The sequence below is a fragment of the Rhinolophus hipposideros genome, assembly GCF_964194185.1.
Source record: "Rhinolophus hipposideros genome assembly, chromosome: 18".
Lineage (NCBI taxonomy): Eukaryota > Metazoa > Chordata > Mammalia > Chiroptera > Rhinolophidae > Rhinolophus > Rhinolophus hipposideros.
The window spans coordinates 47,137,047-47,159,582 of NC_138064.1; the positions used below are offsets into that span (position 1 = coordinate 47,137,047).

Below are 22,536 nucleotides of genomic sequence, written 5' to 3' on the forward strand. Positions count from 1 at the left end.
CAAGCAGCCTAGGGACAGGTCACATAGTGAGATACTGTGGCCACTGGCCAACAGCCACGTACGTGAGCCATCTTGGAAATAGATCCTCCAGCCCTGGCTGTCTTCTGATCACCGCACGCCCCCTCCGCCTTCCAGCCTTTACCTTCTGTGCAACCTCTGAGAGTCCCGGGGCCAGAACCACCCAGCTAAGCTGCTGCTCGCTCAATTCCTCACTCACAGCAGGCGGAAGGTGACAAATGGTTGCTGCTTTCACTCATTCAGTTTTGGAGTAATTTGTTATGCAGTATACCACCCCAGTCCCTCTGAATCAGAATCTGCAGTCTAAGAAGCCTCCGAAGGGATTCAGATGGACATCAAAATATGAGGAGTATGGTTGAAGAGGTCCAGACTCCATTTGGTTTCTGCTTGTTGCCTTTCTCCTTATTACTTTTTCAGGAGAGTCATGTATGCCTTCAGGAAGCAACTAAGTCTGCAGAGATGAGGACCCCAATTCCAAAGGACAGTGAAGGAATGCCTCCCAGAAAAGGACGGAAGAGCGGAGAAATGAAATAATGGAAAAGAGCAACATCCATATTTTATATCAATTGCTGAGCTCTCATTAGCTGTGGCATCCAACGCACCGCACATCTGAATAAGCCAAGCCGTTTTAGCTCATCTCCTGAGTGTTTAAGGCACGTAAAACATTTCTCTTTTTAAATTACAACTCCATCTGCATTTTGCCCAGTCTTATTGAAAATAGCCCAATTTTGATTTTAATTCCAAATATGTAAATTGAGGCTTCAGCTTGGGTAAGTCAAAAAATCTTTACTTTCATCACTGGAAAAGATTTGTTCAAGGATTTAGGCAGATTTACATTTTAACAGCCAGTTTTCAATAAAAGGCTAAGAAATGCCTGTGGGATGGGAATTACGTGGACAGCAGTGAGTTCAAGAAAATGGCTCAAGAGAAGCTGAGAAAAAAGTTACTTGTGCTTAAAGGGATTCTAAGGGAATTTGTCCCCAAGGGCAGATAACAGCAATTGTAGTCCATTGTAGGTTAAGTACAGAGCAGAGAGCCTCCTGTCTATGAAAAGCGGGTGTTTCCTACTATGCTTTGGTCGGAGGTTTTGTTTGTTTGTTTGTAGTTCATACACAAATAGAGGCACAGATTTGTAAGTTTCAGAAAAAGTCATGTACCCAACTGCTACACTCTCCCAACCACAAACGATTTGAAAATAGTCACTTTATTACAAGGGTGAAAGAAAACCTTCAAATGTTCCACCTTCCCAATCAGAAAACAAGTCCCTGAGGACAGGACCCTGCCTTCTTATGCACTCCTTCAAGTTCTGTCTGCGTGGCAGAGCACGGGCTCAGGAGATACTCGTTTGTTTTGAACTTCACACTGTTTCTGTGGGTGATCTCATAAAAACTTGGAGTATGTGGCTGCCTGGCCTATGAGCCGTCAGTAGGTTTCCACAGCACATGGCTTCAGGCCCCGAACTCCTTGCCTTGGTAGCTAGATTCTGCATAATCCAGATCCTGCCTGCTCCTTCCTTCAGATCACTTCCCACCCTGTAGGAGCTCTAAGCCCCACTGGCCTTCTTTCTGTTCCTCCAACACCATAGTTCTTTTCCACCTCAAGGCCTTTGCTGTTCTTCTCTGTGGAAAACTTTCCCTGAGCTGTGCTGGCCCTTCTCATCCTTTAGATTCCAATTTAAATGTCACTTCCTCAAATGGAAGGGCTGTATGTGACGTCAGAGGGGTAGCAGATAGGGGGAAGGGGTTATCACTGTGTGAGGGATATAAATGATAAATGTCTAACTATTACATTGTTTTGTACACCTGAAACTAATTTAAAAAAGTCACTTCCTCAGTGTACCCCCCCCCCCCACACCAGTCTATCTAAGTCAACATTTCCCCCTGCATAAGTTCACTTTCCATCTCATCAGCTTATTTCCATCTAGCCCATCAATCTAACAGCTTGCTTATTTCTTTTCTTGTTCATATTCTGACTCCTCTCACTAGAAGGTATGTGCCCTAAGGGCAGGGGCTTAGTCCGCTGTAGTCATTAGAGCCACAGTGGTTCTTCCCCTGCTGGCACATGGCACTTTGCATTTCCTGTCCCCTTCACCACTCTCTCTGTCTGCCACATGGCTGGCAGCATCCAGAATCTACCTAGCAGCTGCTTCATTATCCTTGGTTCTGGAATGAGGCCTTCAGAATACCCATGATGAAAATGTAGCACAAAGGAGAAATCCTTTTTTTTTTCCACGTTAACCCACTGTACTGCAGCGTCACCTAGCTCATCATGGTGGATGCAGCTGAGATTTGGAGACAGGGTATCTGCAGCCCACTAGAACAGTGTCTGGCTTACAGCAGGTTCTTAATAAACGTTTGTTGATGTTAGGGAACACAAAATGGTCTACAATGTTTCCAGACTGCTGCTCCCTCCCTTAAATGGATGATATGGATAACTGCTAGACTAATCGTACTGGGATACTCAGAAAAAGTCATGAAAATTTTCAGGAAGTGCTGATCCGGCCAAGGGCATGCGGAATGGATGAAGAGAGCTACCAGTGGCTCTACCGACTGAAAGGTACCGTTTAAGCCAATATGTTTTCCACAGTCACGCCTTTTGCAGGCCGTTTATGAGATCAAGGTTTGGAGGAGGACCCATCAGAGAAGCCCATGAAGTTTGTGCTAGGAGCCAACTCACATTCAGGGCCCCTTAAAAAATCCCATTGTATCTGTGGAGCCCATGAAGGCCACCTGTATGCTTCAAACCTTTTGCATTTCTTTCAGAACTGAATCACTGAGGCAGAAGATAGTATGGAGCCTAGAGAGAGTGGTCTGTGCAAGGAGACTGGCAGTACTGCATGGTGGTTAAGGCACAAGCTCGGGAGCCCGTGTCAATAGTCTGAATCCCTGTCATCCACTCGCTAACTGCATGCTCTTGGCTAACTTACTTGACCTCCTTGTGTCTCAGCTTCTACGTCTGTAAAATAGGCCTAATTTTAGTACCTATGGCAAAGGGGTATGATGAAGATAAAATGAATTAACACAGATAAAACACCTGGAACAGTGCCTCACATATAATAAGCACTCAATGATGTTAATGTTCATTATTACCAAGAACTCTTCCTTCAACCCAAGGATTTTACTACCCCCACAATGTCTATCGGCTGGAGGGAGAGTTTGATTTGCATCCAACAGTGCCCTATGCAAACACGTTTCTAGTTGCGGCACTGAATGTAAAACTCTCTGCTCTTGTTTTCTCCCCGTAGAAAGTTATAAAGCAGCAGGTTCCCTACAACAAATGTGCTCTGAGCCAGAGCAGACATGATGTTTCTCAGGTTTAAGGATCCGGATGAGAAATCTTAGAGATCATGGCTTCCTGCAGCTACCCATCCAATGATGGAGAAGAGAAGAAGGAATGACTTAGGGTAGTGGATCACTTTGCAAAATCCTGGCCCAACTTTGGAAGAAAAAGGACGAATCTGCTAATAGTAACTGTAATTTCTATGGAAATAGATCAACTAACCTTCATTTCTAGCTCTTGGTTTAATGCAGGTAATCCCTGAAGTTCTGCTTCCAATTTGTACATAAAATTGAATGAGTCTGGGAAAAAAACACACACACACACACACAAAAATAATTTGGTTTACTTGCAAATAAATAGGTGAGCTCAGAAAAGATTTAACCTTCTGTATTTTGACACATTAAAAAAAAATCCTGTAATTCTTTAGTATTATTTTTAAACAGGGTCTATAACCAGCAGAAACAAGATAGATTATATAGTAAGTTAATTCTGTAATCATTTAAAAATAGTTAATATGACATTAATTTTATTCTGCAATAATAATCTAAACAAAAGGAAAAAGTTTAGCCCCATTTCACTGTGACAGTGTGATGTAATTTGATGAAATCATTGAAATGGGAATTCCTTAAATCAAGATAATACTATTCTTGGAAACTCAAGATGAGGAAAAATCTAACGTTAAAAGTTGAATTCTACATTTGTTTAGGACCAGATAATGACCTGTATTACTGAGTTAGACTAAGATGGTTTAAATTTTCACAACCGACACTCACTCAGTGTGATGTAAATTAAGCCCCAGTCCTCAGTAAACCAACCCAGTGAGCCTAGACAGACATGCTTCTAGGAGGAGGACTCAGAGGAAGAGGAAAGAGATTGAAAGCAGAAAATATGATGCAGAACCCCAGATTTTAGTGAAGATAAGGTCCAAAGGTTTCAAATATTTCTTCAGTTTCCTTTCTTTCAATTCTCTGATAATGTAATTGATAAATAAAAGCACAGTGTTTCTTTAGGTGTGCTACTATTTCATTTGACCTTAAAACCAAGCAGTTACTGATTTTACCAGTAGGTGTCAGTGTAAGTATTTTAAATTTCTGGAGCAGTTTTCAATAAGCAAATACAAATAAACTTAGATCGATGGGGATGCATCATTTTTGGAAACAGAATTTAAAGTGAAAAAAAAAATCTTCGGTTTACTTGGCATATATTAAAAATAATACCAAACAGTCTTCTTAAGAACGTAGAACTTTAGAAAACCAACATTAGAGCTACAATGCTAGGTGATAACTGTATTCTGATTAATGAATTGTGGTATAAATTTTGTAGAAATTACCTATTTTATTACCGAGTTAAAGGTAGGCTGCATTTTTGCAAGTCAGAGTCTACACAGAAAAACATTACTATGTAAATCCTCAATAACGGAACAGAGGTTTCAGGTTAAGAGCGCAGGGTGCGTGAAATACAACACTCATGGGGAAGGACACCGATTAACTGCCTACCTGATGCTCCTGGTGTCCAGAGGGACCGTCCTCGCCTCCCTTTTACCCGGGCCATTGAAGTAGAGAGATTTGCCGTCGTTCAGCGTTCCACAGCCTGTTCCAACTTGGCCTCCAGTTATCTTGTACCACAGAGGGCTGAGCTTGCCCTCAAACCTATCGAACATCTCACTGTGATTAGGAACGTTAGACACACAGGTTCCTTGTGCAGCTTTCGAGAAAAGAAATAGAGAGGGGAGAAGCTTTGTTGAAACCATTACACATTAGAAGGTACATTCTGCACATGGGCAAAAGAGGCATTTCACAGGTGTTGGGGGAAAGAAACCACATGAAAATTTGTGTTTCTCAATTGTCTGACTGAAATATAGCCATCACTATCATCATCAAAAACACTATTCCGTGTCTACAATTTTTAAATTAACCGATTAATTAAATGTATTGGGATAACAATTTTTTAATTAATTAAATGTATTGTGGTGACAATGGTTAGTAAAGTTACATAGGTTTCAAGGGTTCATTTTTTTTATATTTTAAAAGAGAGACATTGGGAGCGACACATTTCCATAGCTCTTGCTACGCAGAGGATTTTTACAAACTGAGAAATAGATTTTGTCCACAATAAAATTTGTCTGTTTGTTGTCCTTCTATTGGAGGATCAATAAGGGGAGTTAATCCCAGTTTTGAAAAAACCACTCTGAAACCATGAGTGACATAGAAGGCCTGTGATGACATCTGTTTGTCTTTGGTCACGCTCCAGAGAAGAGCACAGCACTGAAAAAACTGGGAAGGATCCTTTTGAAGTTGCCTCCAGGAAAAATTCTAAAAAGCATTTTGAAGCTTATAATATTTTCTCTTTAATTTTACTCTTTAACCTCAGCTCCTTTTTTATTTTTGCTTATGGCAACATTCAAGGGTGACTGTGGTCAGAAAAGATTTCTCTTGTAAAGTTCTCGTTGGCAGTCTTGGATTGATCATTTCGTAAGTTGATTTTTACTTTAAGTGTAAAAAATGACATTTCTTTTAGAAAGCAATGTAAAGAGCACAGGGAGTTCCTGTAGCCAAGTGGTTACAAACTTGGGCTCGGGTTTTAGAATGACTACAAGGGTTGGAAGCCTAGCTCCTGCAACATTGAGGTGTGTGACCCTGGCAGAGTTACTAAACCTCTCTGTGCTTCAGTTTCCTCAACTGTAAAAAAGGACAATAACAATACTATGGCACTGGGTTATTGTTAGCATTAAATGAGATGAAATAAAACGCACTTACTAAAGTGCCTAGCACGAAGTAGAAACTCAAGCAATGTTAATTATTATTATTACTAATAAAAATTTATGTTATCATGTTTTTTCTTGCTTAGACAGCTCAACACTACAAAAAATTTAGCACCTTATGGGCCTGGGTTGCAAATTCCTATAGTTAGAAATTAAAGAAGAACAAATGCATAACTGATTTCCTTGGAAGAAGTCACATGAATATAGTAACTAGACATACATGTTTTACAAACAAACAAACCATCAGACATGTCTAAGGTGAGCCCTTACCGGTGTACCCTAGGTCACAGAAACACACCCCTGAAACACAATCCCCATGGCCACTGCAGTAACTGGGACAAGGCTCAGATATGTATACTCCGTCTAAACCAAAGGGAGCCACGTTCTTCTGTGAGCTGCTCTCCTGGATCCATCGGAATCTGGTCTTGCTGTTGGGAAAAACAACACGTTTCTTATACCAACATTTCATAGCAAAACACTGAAATATAGAACCGTGCAAAAAAATTCAAGAGAGATTTAATATTGATTTGAAAGTCATGTCCACGTGGTTGGACACTTAACTTTCATAAGGTGTCTCACTCAGACCTTTCTCAGAACTTCTTGATTTCTTCTTCAGCATAAATGTTTTTATATCAGGAGGATATCCGGTACAGAAGAGTTTTGATGGCCAGAAACACATGAAAGGTTTTTACCTGTGTATTTTAAGAGGCTATTTGGGAATTTTGAACCCATAAAATAGAATGTTCTTTGCTAGAACATATAAGGGAACTCCGGCTATTTGCCACAGGCACGATCCTGGCAGGGAAGGGTTAACTTTGTACTAACAGTTCTATTCCCACCTGTTTCCTTATAAGGGAACTCCGGCTATTTGCCACAGGCACGATCCTGGCAGGGAAGGGTTAACTTTGTACTAACAGTTCTATTCCCACCTGTTTCCTTCCTCTTCACAATTCATCTTCAAATCTCCAAGACGCTCATTCTATGAACTCTTAACCATCAGCTGGGCTGCCAGTGAACACTGGTAACTGCCAATGAACAAAAGAGGGACCTGGTCCCAAGGCTTCAAAACCCTGGAACCAAAGTGGGCTGGGCTGCTGCCCAATCCTTCTCCCCCCAATAACAATGTGGAGGCCGCCAAACTAAAACTTGTCTCAGTTGCTTTCCAAGCTTTTTGGTCCTTTTAATACATCTCTTTTCTTTTTAAAAAATATGGAAACCCATACACATCTATAATTTCATACCAGGAAAATGCTTTGCTTCCTAGTTCTACTGACATCAAAGAGGAAAGATGGATTAGGCTATCTAGATTTCAATTAATTTTGTTGCCAATATTTATAGACTTTGGAGTGAATCCAGTTTCTTAGTAAACAAGGGTAAAGACTCTCAAAGATTAATGAAGATTGTCAAAGATAATTGTAGACAAAGACAGTTCCTTCTCTACTTTATTATTGTAAAAATAATATGGCTATATTAGAACTTATTTCTTTCTGGCTTTTCAAATAGCTTTGGTAATTTGGCAACACTGAACTACAACTCGTTTTTCCTCATTACTTTAAGTTCCCTACTTTTGGCAAATTTGCAAAATGTTACCAATAGTGTTGTCTACTAGGAGTAAAAGTGTTCAGAGACCAATCGCTTATTAATGCAAATCTTAACACACATTCTTCAGTATGTTAAGAGGAAGGTAAACACATTTTTAAATTCTTTTGGAGCTCATTCAAAATATATTGGTCTTATTTTTTAAGGCAAAAGACAATTGAATTAAAATATTAGAAAAGCAAAGCAAAAGCAAAAAAATAAAAAAGGAAATCCAGTTATAGAATCATGGACTTTGGGAAAATTCCTCCCATTGGGGTTGTAATGTTAGTTAGCCTGTAAACATATTTTTACTCTCAAAGGAAGTAAACGGGATTGATGAACAGTAACTTTTGCTAATTGCTCTTAAGAAAGATGGTGAGTCCTCTGTGTCCATTCCAAATTACAGGCTGCCATAGCTATAATAAAAGAGGCAAACATGCCAATTCTCTGATAGAAATCCTATTTGATTAGAAGTCATGCTTGCTTTTTCTTTTTATGTTTCTATAATATAATCATGGATTCACAACTTCTGTTTCATGAAAAGTGAAAAAAAAAAGAGGTAAGAACAACTTCTTTTCTCCACCTAAGCTCTCCCACCTGGGCAAGATGACTGCCCCACAGTCATCCTGGCCCCACAGAAGGAGCAAGCTCAGATTGAGGCCCAGATGCAGTTGGAAGGTTGAAGAATCCTACCTTAAGGGAGCACTCTAGAAGCTGTGCTAACTTGATAGAGGATGGAGGGCAAGTGAAGCCCTTTGATCCATGTCTGATTCTGGGGGTCCTGCAATTTTCATTATAATAATAAAAGAATCAAGGTCCGGTCTGGCTAGAGACAAGAGGCGCTGCTGTTTGTAGATCCTAAGGCTGCTATAGAGCCAAGAAGCAGAATGTGCTGCTAGGTATTTGAGAAGGAAAAGACCTCAAGGGCTCAATATTCAGGAATCCATATTTAAATAAAGAAAAACCAAAACAAAACATGACGACTGATCATTTGGTTAATAGGGTGAGTCCAGGACATGGTAAATCACAGCTGAAAGTCTAGCTGGAAAGCTATGTTTCAGAGTGAAAGGGCAAGAGATAGTACCTCTTTTCCTCCTTTTAATACTTACTAGTTGGGTTTTAGTTGGAAGGTGCAAATAAAAGCAACAGAGGTTCACTGATCACAACGTAAGTCAAGCTTTGCTTCATCTCCATCTCTCATAGTTATACCTGGTTCCTGATGCCTACTGCTACTCTGTTCTCTCGGGAGCACAGTCTGGGAATTGAGTACAAGTACGTTAGCAGCCCCTGGGTTGCTGGAATAAGAGCAAGAATTCTAAGAATTTACTAAAAGACAATCAGAGAGCAATCATCAGAAGATGGGAGGAAATAAGTTGGTCAAAGTTAAGCTAGTAAGAATGTCTAGATTCCACATAGTTTGTCTTTTTTAAAATAGAGGAGACACAGCTTTGAAATTATTAATGTATGTGTACGCATGTGCTATTCGTGTCTTTTCAGGGACACATGGCAGATTGCAGAACAATGATTTCTTGCTAAATAGCACTGAATTTATTTTGGAAAACATACTTTAAAAAGGAAAGGTCTTCAGTGTAGCTAATCATCTATTGCTGGTCCTTATTCCTCATTCAACATCCCTTCATTCAACCAGCATTTACCACGTGCCCACAACATGCCAGGCAGTGCTGGGGCTAGGCACACGATGGGGGGCAGATATCCTACGTGGTTCCTGCCTCATGTAGCTCTCAGTTGAGTGAGGAGACACACTTAATCAAAACCCTGCACACACAAAAAATGTAAGTGTGCAAATGCTGACAACTACCCCACTAAGCAGGACACAGAGCTACGAGAATGTGTAACAGAGCTCTTTGACTGATGGTCAGGAAGGTCTGGAAAGGAGGTGAAGGAAGTGATGATTGAGGATGAGACAGAACTTAGTCTCATACAGTTTTTCTAGAAATCAACCATAGTGTGGTCTGACTATGCAGATCATTGAACAAAACATGCCCTTTTTCCTGCACTTCTCAGATAAGGAAGCGGCAGAAGATGAGACCCTATCTCTGTCCTCTTCCCCAATTACCTTTGTTTGGAGGATGCCTGAGTGACTACAACAATTGGTTTCTACACCAACCCCTTCCTTCTACCACCACACTTCAGAGAGGTGTTGCATTTGTCTCTCAAACCAGGAAGGCTCCTGTGCGTCTGTTTGTCTCGTGCAGAGGTGCACAGGTGATGGGTGGTCATGGAGGGGGCATTCTGCAGATGACTAAGCAACTGTATTTCTGGCCCTCCCCAGCGATACTAACTTTTTGCATTCTGCACAGGGAACCTAGAGCAGGCTGCATGGCTTATTGTATGGTTGGGGTTGCTGCGGAGAGTCAGCAGGGGTGTCCCAGCATGCATTTACCACCTTCGATGTCTACCTCTGTAGGCAAGAGCCATGAGAATTAATATGAGCAAAAGCTGCTCCTTTGAGAAAATCAGCTTAGAATTATTTGTGAAAGAGCAATGTTCTAGTAACTATTATAAGCATGTTGCCTTGTGGCAAAATAGCTCCAAAATTTGACAATTTTCACACTAGAATCCTCAGCTTTCCAACACTATATTTGGAGATATCTGAGTTGAACATATTGCAGAAGGAACAACAACAGCTCATTTACTTGGGTTAAAGTAGAAACATTTACTATTCTTTAGCAGAGAACTCTTCACGACAAATGCCATCAACCAACAAGCTGGATGGTGTTCAAATTAACCAGGAAGCTGGATTCTAATGCAGAACATGTCTTCTTCCAAAAGCTGAGGTCCAAGAAAATGTTGATACATTGGGAGCCTGAAAAGACTGATATTAAGGACAACCTTCTCTTATTCTCTTATTTCTCGTATGTGGCTTTACCAATTGGGTTATCGCCCCTAACATCAAACAGACTGCAGTTTCAGATTCTACTCTTTCCTATCTGGCTGTGGGGACTCAACCAGATTTGTGTCCTTTGGCTCCTGATTCTGTTGACGACTTTCACAGGAATGTCTGCCAGCACCCTGATATTCCAGGCGGCAAAGATGCACCACCTGGTGGTCCCCAGCTTCACGGCAGGCGGAGCCTGTCGATTTGAAAGAACCACGGTTGGGTCACAGTTTCAGAAAAACATGGGGAGAGGCAGGCAGTGGTGGAGGTGAGCAGTGACTACAAGGGCTGCAGGGTGACATGTCCAGCTTGAGATGGGTACGAAGCAGGATATGATGGAGATCTAGCTACAAACAAAGGTAGGTTCTACAAACAAAGGAAAGGTGTCGTAGAGGGTGAAGCCTAGCGAGTAGAACCAACAGTGGAGAAGAACAATTGGTTAGGTAGCAGACTGTCTTAATCAAGGGAACTTTCTTGTCCTGGGCATGGCTTGTGGGAGAGGGAGTCCCTAGTACCAAGTGTCTTGCTGGCTTTCAGGATTCCTACAGTCCAGTGGCTGCTATGTACTTCTCATTTTTTACTTAAAAAAATTCTTTTAGTGGGAGTGTCTATTGTAGTTATCCTGTCATTATCTCACCATTACATGTTGAATATGGGTGGAGTATAAACTTGTCTTTTTAGTTTATAGGTCTATGGATCAAGAGGAGCCATATGCAGGGAGCCCATCCACCTCCTGCTATGATGTACATCGTGAAATAAGCGGCCTAGTGCCTGATGATGTGATGGAAAGTTTGTTTACCAAAGTCTGTGGTATCTAAGTTTTCGAGGGACACACATCTCAGTAATGAGGGAGGCAGAGAACACAACCGGATGATGCACAGCAAATTTGATGATCAATTAGAGGAAAGATTCACAAACAGAATGGTCCCTAAGAGCTTTATGAAAAAGCCACAGCTATAGATTGCTAAGCTTTTACCATGTATAAGTCAGGATGAGAGAAGTTGTGCTGTGGTAACAAACACCAACCTCGGTGGCTTAATCCAACAAACGTTTATTTCTTGCTTATGCTAAATGTCCAATGTAAGTTGGAAAGAAAGCCTGCTTCTTGTGGACACTCAGGGACCCAGACTAATATAAGCTTCTTTTTAAAACATGCTTTCATGAAGCAGAGAATATGGCAAAATGCACATAGGCTCTTAAAGTCACGTTTCGTTTCCATTTCCATTTCATTAGGCCATGTCAAACTTTAAAGGGTGTGGGGAAAGCATATTTTACAATATTCTAGGAAGGAAGCAAGCTAGAAATATTGCTGAATGGCACTAATGAGTATCCCAACCATATATTCAGTTATGTACCCAGAAAGCAGTACAAATACACTTATTGTATCATCTCAGCTCTATGCCTTGACTGAGTCACAATTCAATGTTATGTTCTAGGATTCAATGAAAAAGTGTCTATTTGAAGAATGTTTTTTTATCATTCATAAAATGATAGTGTTAATAATACTGATCTCTGTGTCGTCTATTCTATCTGGCATAAGGACTACATATTTACATCTATTCTAGAATACTGAACATGGAAAAAAGTGTATATGTTTTCTTTCTTTTTGCCCAACAATGAGAACTAAATGACCCTGTATTTTCCCCCTTTGTTCTAGCTGCCGGGAAACTAAGAGTTAAATTTCTTGCCCTATTAATGAAACTGACTCACTTCAAGTTCTTGATTCATCTACCTCATTCCTTTGTCAATTGATTTTTAATTCTTCTACTGTTTTAATATTTATTTTAATGGTCACATAAAGGGATCTTTTATATTGCAAGATATCTCAAATTGACTACACAGGGAGGCATTAATTTATCAAAAATCTATATAAAGTGCAAGTCTGATATAATAATGCCTTGTAACTCTTAGCGTTTAACATCTTTTCTTCACTGCTATACTCCCAATGCCCAGAACAGTGCTCAGTAAGTATTAATGAATGAATGAATGAATGAATGAATGAGGGAGTGAATTTGATTCACGAGCGTGCATGTGTGCACGTGCATACACACACACACACACACACACACACACACACACACACACACATATCCCTAATTTGGAAATTTTGTTCCAGGGCTGTTTCCCTCAAGAGTCATTACTTAAATAGATAAAGCTAGACAATATGAGAATTCTTTTAGGTTGTTGAGATATATGAAATAAAGATACTGAGATAAATATATGCGCCTGAGAAGCAGCAGCTACGGCACATAATAAGAACAATCACTTTACCTAGATGCAAGAGACCTTGGGATAACAATGGTGATTCTTGTCCATTCTTCAAAGTCCCCCGTGTGATACATGCTGGGCTCACTCAGTTCTCGGGAGTTTCCTTCACATCCTTTGCCAGCAGAAGCTGGGTAACAGCCTTCTTTCACCAAAACCCAGGACATACCAGCATCATGAGAATACTGAAGAAGAACTGGACCAGCACTGCTGAACTGATTGGCACACCCTATGTTTAGCTATTAAAAGGAAAGGCAGAATTATACAAGGTTTAGTTCCAAGCCATCATTTCACAAATTAGGTGCTACGACAGCCTTGCAAGGTCCTTTCTACTGAGTCTGCATTAAATTGAGTATAAGACCTGCAGCACAATTCCAACCAACCTTCTGGAAATCTTTGTTTAGGCAAGCAATAGGTGCCTTTTAGCAGAAAGCCGGAACAGCTGCCCATTTTGTGGATTTCTTGGGATTATAGGAGGGAAGAGAAAAGCGTGGTATCTGTGATCTTGGAGATTTGGACAAAAGCCAAGAAACTGTTTTCTTCTCCTTTTCCAGATGGTATAAACAGAGGGAAGCAGAAGATGAAGAGCTGTCCTCTTCAGAATATAAAGGTTTACCTGAGGAGAGGGCTGTCCTCTCTGCTTTAGTGGAACAAACATCTTTATTCTATTTTCTTGCCAAAGCTCAGTAAGAAATCATTGCCAACTTAGATGAAAGAGTTTTGTTTTTGTCACAGCATCAAATAAGCAAAATAACCCAGAAATAAAACTATTACTGCTCTGTGCACTCAAGTACAGGAATGTCATTACAGGATTAACAGCATTAAAAAAGTTTTTAGTTTTGATTGCAGTGCTGTTTTTATTGCGTCTTTATATAAAACCAGTCTCAAAATTAATGATGATAGGCAAAATTATAATCTCTCTCTTAAAAAAAAAGGTTTTTATTAAACTATAGCTAACATAAAATATTATATTAGTTTCAGGTTTACACAATAGTTATTTGACATTTGTATAGCTAAAGAAATGATCACCATGATAAGTCTGACAACCATCTGACACTGTACCACAATATTATTGACTATATTCCCTATACTGTACATTATTACATCCCTGTGGACTTATTTGTTTTATACCTGGAAATTTGGACCTCTTATTTCCCTTCACCTTTTCCCCTCCTTTTTAATTTTTCAATTACAGATGATAATATTATTTTATATTAATTTCAGGAGTACCACATAGTGGTTAGAAATTTATATAATTTAAGAAGTGATCCCCCTGACACTACATATAGTTATTATTATGTTATTGATTGTATTCTTTATGCTATACCCTACAACCCCATGACTACTTTGTAACAACCAATTTGTACTTCTTAATCCCTTCCCCTTTAGCACCCACACTCCAACCCCCCTCCCATCTGGCAACCATCAAAATGTTCTCTATATCTTTGAGTTTGTTTCTGTTTTGTTTGCCTATTTTGTTCTTTGGATTCCACATATGAGCGAAATCACATTGCACTTGTCTTTTACTGTCTGACTCACTCCACTCAGCACAATACCTGTTAGGTTCATCCATATTGTTGCAGATGGCAAGATTTCATTCTTTTTTATGGCTGAGTAATATATTGTACATTGTATATATGTACTATCTCTTCTTTATCCATTCATTCATTGATGGACACCAAGGTTGCCTCAATATATTGGCTACTTTAAATAATGCTTCAAAGAATATATGAATGCATATGTCCCTTTGAAGTAGTGTTTTGGGTTTTTTCAGATAAATACCCTGAAATGGGATTACTGGGTCCTTCTTTGTCTTTTGTTATAATTTTGCTTTAAAATTTATTTGATCTGGTATAAGTACTGTTGCCCAAACTTTTGTTATAATTTCCATTTTCATGAAATCTTTTCACATCCCTTTACTTTCAGTCTGTGTGTGTCTTTTGCTCTAAAGTGAGACTCTTGTAGGCAGCATATGTAAGGGTCTTGTTTTCTTATCCATTCAGCCACACCATGTCTTTTGAGCATTTAATCCATTGACATTTACAGTAATTGTTGATAGGTATGCAGTTATTGCCATTTTATTATTCATATTTTTAATTTATTTTTTTGGTCTCAAAGAAATCCCTTTGGGATTCCTTGTAATACTGGTTTGGTGATGATGAACTCCTTCAGTTTTTTTTTTTTTTTTTTTTTTTTTTTTGTCTGGGAAGGTCTTCATCTGTACTTTGATTCTAAATAGTAGCCTTGCTGGATAGAGTAATCTTGGTTACAGGTCCTTGCTTTTCATCACTTTGAATATTTTGTGTCAATCCCTTTTTTCCTGCAAAATTTCTGTAAAGAAAACAATTGAAACAGTCTTATGGGAGCTCCCTTGTGGGGCTCCCATAACTAATTTTCTCTTGCTGCTTTTAAGATTTCTTCTATCTTTAACCCTTGGCATTTTAATTATGATGTGTCTTGGTGTTGGCTTCTTCGGGTTTATCTTGTTTGGGACTTTCTGCACTTTCTAGGCTAGTATGTCTATTTCCTTCACCAATCTAGGGAAAATTTCAGTCATTATTTCTTCAAATAAGTTCCAATCCCTTGCTTTCTCTCTTCTCCTTTTGGTACCCCTATGATGCAAATGTTGTTATGCTTGATGTTGTCCCAGAAGTCTCTTAAACTATCCTCAATTTTTAAAAATTCTTTTTTCTTTTTGTTGTTCTGATTGGGTGTTTTCTGCTACCTTGTCTTCCAAATCACTGAATCGATCTTCTGCTTCATCTAATTGGCTGGTGATTCCTTCTAGTGTGTTCTTCATTTCAGTTATTGTATCTTCACTTCTGACTGGTTCTTTCCTATGGTTTCTGTGTCCTTTTTTATGCTTGCTATCTTTTGCTGAAGTTCTCCCTAAGTTTCTTGAGCATCCTTATAACCATTGTTTTGAACTCTGTCTCTGGTAGGTTGCTTGCCTCCATTTCATTTAGTTCTTTTTCTGGAGTTTTCTCCTATTCTTTCATTTGGGATGTATTTGTTTCCTCTCTGTGTTTGATTCTATGTGTTAAGTAGATCTACTACATCTCCCAGTATTAACCAGGTGACCATATATAGTAAATGCCCTGTAGTGCCCAGTGGCACAGTCTCCCTGGTCACCTGGGGTTGTGTGTGTCCTCCTGTTATAGTTGATCCTTGATTGCTATTGGCATATCAGTGGGTGGTACTGACCCTTAGGCTCACTGGTTTTTGGGGTTTGGCCACGTCCACACCTCACTGGCTGCTGTGCAGGGGGACTTACCCCACTGAGCAGGATTCGCCCCAGCTCTGGTAGCTGTTGAGACTGCCCTTTGGGTGTGCCACCTGTGGTGCTAATTGGGCAGTGCTGTGCTGTGGTCTGAAGCTAACCTCTAAGTATGTTGATTCTGGGGCCTCTTGGGAGGGACTCTGGTGCTGGCCCAGGTCACCTACTGACTGTGACTTGCCAGGGATTACCTGGTAGGAGTTACAAAGTGACCTGCAGTTGGTCACTAACTGTGCTAAACCTGGAGGTCATGGAAGAGGCCATACTGTGAACTGAGGATACCTGTCACCAGTACAGGGGCTGGGGTTGTTCAACAAAAAGCCAGGACACCCTGAGGCCTTCTGCCACCTACCTGCTCCCATAAGGTTCAAATGCTGATAAAGCCTCATCTGGTACATGAATTGAGTGGAGTAGGGTATCAGTGAGTCACCCGAGCGGGATGAGCTGTGTTCACCAGATTAATGTAGATTCCGGTTTCATGCCAGTGCTGAGCTTGGAGCTACTCAGCAAAAGTCACAGAGCACACTGAGGCCAGTCACTGCCTGCCTGGGGCCCATGGACCCCTGAGAGTTGTCCCAGAAATAGTGCAATTCAGGCGGGGCTAGCTGCTCCCTGAAAAAGTGTCTCTGGCTTTGCGCGATTTGGGTAGGGTGGGGTCCCCAGGGAGTCACCAGAGTGGAGTGAGCAGAGCTTACCAGGCCACTTCAGATTCAAATTTGGCCTTGTGGGGGAGGGCTTAACACAGGAAAGATGGTGCCCACCTGCTGACTGTATGGGAGGAGGGCCCTATACAGGGAAAATAGCAACTCTCCCTCCAGTTCTTGTCCTGAAGCTACACAATTCAGTTTTTCCTCACATGTCTCTGACCTCACCCCTACCCACTGTCTCTCCACTGGGGCCCAGAGTGAATGTCTGAGAGTGAGTGAATCTGTGCACAGGCCCTTGAAGAGGATGTTTGGGTTTTTCGCAGCCTTCCATCACAACCAGATGGTTGGACTCCTCATTGTTTTCCACAGCCAGATGTTGTGGGGGCTCCTCTTCCTGGCATCAGTACTCTGAGCTGGGGAGCCCAGTGTGGGGCTGGGGTCTCTTGCTCCTCCAGGGGAACCCTCCATGCCTGACACATCCCTTCCAATTCTCAACTGCCACATGGAGGCTTGGGGCCTGTTCTACATCTCCCCCCCTCCTACCAGTCTTGATGTGGCTTCTTCTTTATATCGTTAGTTATAAAACTTCTGTTCAGCTAGACTTCAGATGGTTTTCCAGATTGAATGTTCTATAATTTAGTTGTAATTTTAATGTGTTCATGGGAGAAGGCAAGCATAGTATTTATCTACTCCACTATCTTGGATCTCCAAAAGTTTTATAACATCTCCAAAAGTTTTTAATGCAACCTAAATCCCAATGCCCTAGCACACCTATTTTTATCTTCTAATCTTTGTAAAGAAGTATATATTTTGGTTATATATTTGAAGTTATCACATTTCTAGGACTTTACTCTTTAATGTATTATTTTATTATTATATGTAGCATTGCAAAGAATGTATCTTTTTTTCTTCAGTTGATTTGTTATAACCAGATAAATTCCTAGGAGTAGTATTACTGAGCCAAAATGTAAAAACACTTTAAATATTCTTTTACATGTGTTCATTTTTAATCAATTGGTCTCAAATGAACCAGTTTTACCATAACACGGAATATTATTCTAATTTAAATCAGTTTTTTTCTAAATTAAAAAATGTATAAATGATTTTATTAGTTTTAGTTTATATTTTTTTGTTAATTATAAATGTCAAGTTCTTTTCTTGATATTTATTTAATTCCATGCCATCTTATATAACTGTTCTATTCATATCTTATTTCATTTGTTATGGGGAGCCACCAAAGCATATTTCATTTGTTATGGGGAACCACCATCTTAAAAAAAATAAGATTTTACTATATAAGGTTATAAATATGAATAGTCAAATTTTATGGAAAAAATGGAAAGACTTCAAAAGAACACTATCATGACCAAAGAATAAAGGATGAAGGACAGGTAGGACCATAGACAAATAATATTGGGCTAGAATTTAAGAGGTCAACCAGTTCATCTTTGTGACTATATGGTAGCTTGATCCACTCTTTCAAAAGAAGATTCCATGTTTTCCTTATTTCCATAGTCAGAGACATAGAAAGCATTCCTCAGAAGGACTTAAAATTTGGCTAGTAGAAATTTTATTGTAATTCATCAATCCAACCTTATATAGTTAAAAGTCAAGAATATAAGTAAAGATTTGACCCACTCAGATGTGTGATTAAACTCTTATAACACAAATTCCTTTTATTACCCATTAGTAAGGACAGCCTTTGGTTGACATGTGGTTAAGAGTAGTCAGACTGGGCAAACATAGTTAGCTTTTTGACTTACACTAATGACTGCCATTGTTACTCAAGTAGGCAAGTCAATGGAACTTTCAGTTCTGTGACAAGTCTGTACATTTTTAAAAATTGATCATTTATCCTGCCTCTTAACTGTTGATGTTTTCTAGGATACAATTCTTGGTTTTCCTATATTTTTACCCTTTACACACTCCCTAATCTAATTCACAATCATAATTTCAAATTCCTTCTGAATACCCATGACTCCCAGTTATGGCCTCTCTCCAGCTCTCTGTACAAGGTACATAACTGCTTCCTGTGCATTTTCACTTCAGCAATCCACAGGCATCCTTAATTCCATAAGTCCAAGTCTGTTTTCATCATCCACCACCCTAAAGCAAATCCTCCTCTTCCTGTATTTCCAGTTTCAGTGATTGGAACCAGAAATGTGGGAGTCATTCTAGAACCCAATCTATTGCACAATAGGTTACCAAAACCTGTAGACAATAAACTTTTAACATCTCTCAGATCCATTTACTTATCAGTATTAGTCTATGCTATGCCTTAACCTGGGCTCCTCATTTCTCACTTTGATAACCACTCTAGCATCCTTAATTTGCTCGAAATATATTAAACAATCTGAGCACTTTTCTCTGTTTCCTCCACTACCATACATGTCCAAGTTCTCATCATCTCTTGCTTGGCTCATTACGATAGTTGCCCAGCTGGTCTTTCTAGCTCTGCCTTTGCCTCTGCCAGTGTATTCCCCCAATGCTGTTGCCCGAGTGATTCTTTAAAAGCCTAAGTCAGAGTATGTCTCTCTGCTGCTAGCCATTTTATTCCCAGCAGAGATCAAAGACTTACCTTATTTTTTTCTACCTGTCTCCCTTTTCTCACTCTCTTTACTCTAGTCATAATGGTATCCTTCTGGTTTCTTGAACTTTCCCAAGCATGGTCCTATTTCAAGGCCTTTGTACTTTTTGTGCCCTGTGCCTGCAATGCTATTTCCCAGATTGCTGCATGACTCACTCCTTCATTTTTTATAGGTCTCAGTTTAAAAGTCATTTTATTAGTCAGGCTAACCTGACAACCCTTTATAAAACTGTAAGTACCCTCCACCACTCTAGTCCACACTATTTCTATTTCTATTCATAGCCTAGAACCCAGCCTGGCACATTGTAGAGGCTTTATAAATATCTGCTGAATAAATGAATGAATGTACTTATTGATTCCAGTTTCCCCTCTTGTTAACACCCATACTGCTGCCAGAATAATCTTTCTAAAACACATGTCTAATTCTTGCACTTAATGGATTAAAAGTCTCCCATGACTCATTGCTCTTGGGTTAACGTCCAGGTGGCTTAGTGTGTCATATAAAGCCAATTGGGACCAACGTTATCTCTCATCTCTGTGGTACATACTCCAAACTCCTTAAAGTTTCCAAATTTTTCATTCTTATTTGCACTTTCATATATTTTCATATATTTGCATACTCTGTTCCCTCTAACTGGAAGTTCTCCTCCTCCATTGTTCAGCTGGCTAAGTCTCTGTATTTACAGAGATTTCCAATTTCAATCCATCCATCCGTCCATCCATCCATCCATCCATCCATCCACCCACCCACCCATCCCACCCTCCACCCATCCATTTATTCAACTAACAGATATTTTTGGAGTACCTGCCACATACCAGGAACAACCAACAAGCACTCCTGTGGTATCAGAGCCTACAGTACTCACTCCTGTGCGTGTATTGTGACGATTCACTTTTCTGGCTCACTTACTAGTTTCTGATCTCCTTGAGAGCTAAGGCCATATTTTTCATTTCTTTATTCCTAGCACATAGTGTTTGACATACACATACAATGTACCAGCACTGTGCATTTTTGTACAAATGACATCAAGTTCTTGTTACTGATACCAAATATGCATTAACGATCAATCCCTGAATGATGCATATTACATATCAATAATTTTCTGCTGGTGTGATTCAAGAAATGAGATTCTTCTTAGGCATTATGCATTTTTGCTGGTTGTTAAAGTACCTGAAATATTTAATAACGTTTTCTTTATTTAGATGTTGTAAACTTCGGAATACCATCTTGCAGACTTTAACACCTACACTATCCTGATTTTGTAAATAATTAAATAGAAAAGGTGTCAGATGAGAGTACTCAGGCAATTGATTTGCTTTTGTAGTCATATTCTTACTATGTTAGGCAGTGCCAACAAACTAATATAGTCATATACTATTATTAATGATTTTTCCATTGTAGTTTAGCATTGAAATCTAAACAGAGAAGGAACATTTCACTAATCAACTTCCTTATTTACAGACCTGTGGAAATTATATTTGAAGAGTTGCCTATGAACATCTGATCTCTTTAATAATTCCATTTGTAAATTATTTAGTATCAGCACCCTGCCGTTATGTAAGGACCATGTAGTTGTCTTAGCTCATTAAAAATGCATTACTTTCGACCCCAGAATTCACCAATGGGATTTTATCGTAAACACAGTGACACTTTGATTAGGCTTTTGAAAAAAGATCTTGTCAAAGTAAATACTTGCTACACATGTTGACATGTAATCATAGTGCTGAAAAACAAGCTTTTAAGAGAGCACTGATAACTAAAGTAAAACTACTGAATCAAAAGAGAAATTGTTTGTAAATCCTATATTAAAAACATAAAATAACTAACAAGTCCAAAAAGCACTAACAAGTTGAAAAGGAGGACTTATCAATTACTACTTAGAAGCATGGGATTCATTAAGTCACAATCAGATTGAAACCCTAAAAGTCAAATTTTATTTTATTTTTTTAGAGTTCCATGAACCCTTAAAGGAATACAATAACAGCTACAACTTCTGGGCCTCATTAAAAAATGACAAGCTGTTTTCCTTAAGGGTATAGTTAAAAAGCTTGGCCATTCTAAGATTACTGAACCTTTGTTTGAAAGAATCTCTTCTTTAATCGAATATGAAAAATTTGCATTCTTTGTCAATTTCACTTATAAATCTGGAAAACGTTTTGCTTCTTGACCGGCCTGGGAAGAAGTTTGTGCATAAATACCTTGAATTGCAGCACATATCCAGGTTTCAGAGTCAAATCTCGAGTTACTGCAAATCGATCCCCATCTGATTTTCCGAATACCATGGCTGATGGTGTGGCAGAGCAGAAAGTCTCATTTTTAACCATTCCTTCATTGGCCAACATCAACCACACACTCATTTGATTCATAGGGTAATCAAAAGCTGGCTTCTCATAAAAGTTCTAATAGAAACAATACAAACAACACAGAAAGGTAATTTGGTAGCTTTGAAAACAAGGAAGAACTTTTTAGTTCATGACATGCAGAACCACGTACCACTTGTATTTCTAGGAAAATACAGCAGAATCTCTAAATTAACAATTTTTTTTTCCTCCTGATGATTTAACAAACGAAAATGTTCTGCCACTACGTATCTAATTTTATAAACACACGAATAATCAAGTTTGATTACTTGGCCAGACTTCATAGTCTTTTTTTCTTTAATATCTAAATAATCCGTGAACTAGTAGCATGGAGAGATAACAAAAAATTAAGTGCAAAAAACAGAAAACTTATATTACATGTTCAAGCACTAAGCCCTTGGGAAAATGAGAAGTGCTTTAATCCTATCCACCATTATAATTCTTCGTCTTGGAGTTCAGATGTAGGAAAAATACCTGAGGTAAAGTTGGGTTGACAACTGGGATGATCTGCTTTTGCTTCTCTGACAGAATGATGATGTCATCGATCGCCCACTGGTCATAGTCCTCTCCCGAGAACACTGGCTGCCACCAGCGGAACCTGGTGCAAGGGGTCTTGGCGGCAGTTGGAAGCTCCAGATAGACAAACCTGCATAAAAGCAAACATTTATGGTTAAGAAAAGAAAAGCTGTGTTTTTCTTAACAGCTAGTAAAATGGCAAGAGTAGCAAAAAGAGAAAGTTTAGTTTTGTTTGATCTCTTGATATTTCTGCAAATTTTCTAAGTTTAAAAGATCAGACAAGAGGTTTCAGGCCATAAGCAAATTCAGTCCTAGTCATCTTTATTCCATTCGGAACTGTATCTTTTG

At 39.3% G+C, this 22,536-nt stretch overlaps 1 protein-coding gene across 3 annotated transcripts in view; it reads right to left on the reverse strand.

The window, feature by feature from the left end:
• RELN (reelin) overlaps positions 1-22,536 on the reverse strand; it is a 518,204-nt gene that overhangs the window by 100,424 nt on the left and 395,244 nt on the right. For all 3 annotated transcript variants that reach the window (XM_081080324.1, XM_081080323.1, XM_081080322.1), the window contains exons 26-31: positions 22,147-22,318; positions 21,511-21,711; positions 12,807-13,039; positions 6,329-6,486; positions 4,794-5,001; positions 3,520-3,596 (exon numbers count right to left, since the gene is read on the reverse strand). In XM_081080324.1, the coding sequence (XP_080936450.1) occupies positions 3,520-3,596; positions 4,794-5,001; positions 6,329-6,486; positions 12,807-13,039; positions 21,511-21,711; positions 22,147-22,318 (1,049 nt within the window). The remainder of the gene's footprint in view (positions 1-3,519; positions 3,597-4,793; positions 5,002-6,328; positions 6,487-12,806; positions 13,040-21,510; positions 21,712-22,146; positions 22,319-22,536) is intronic.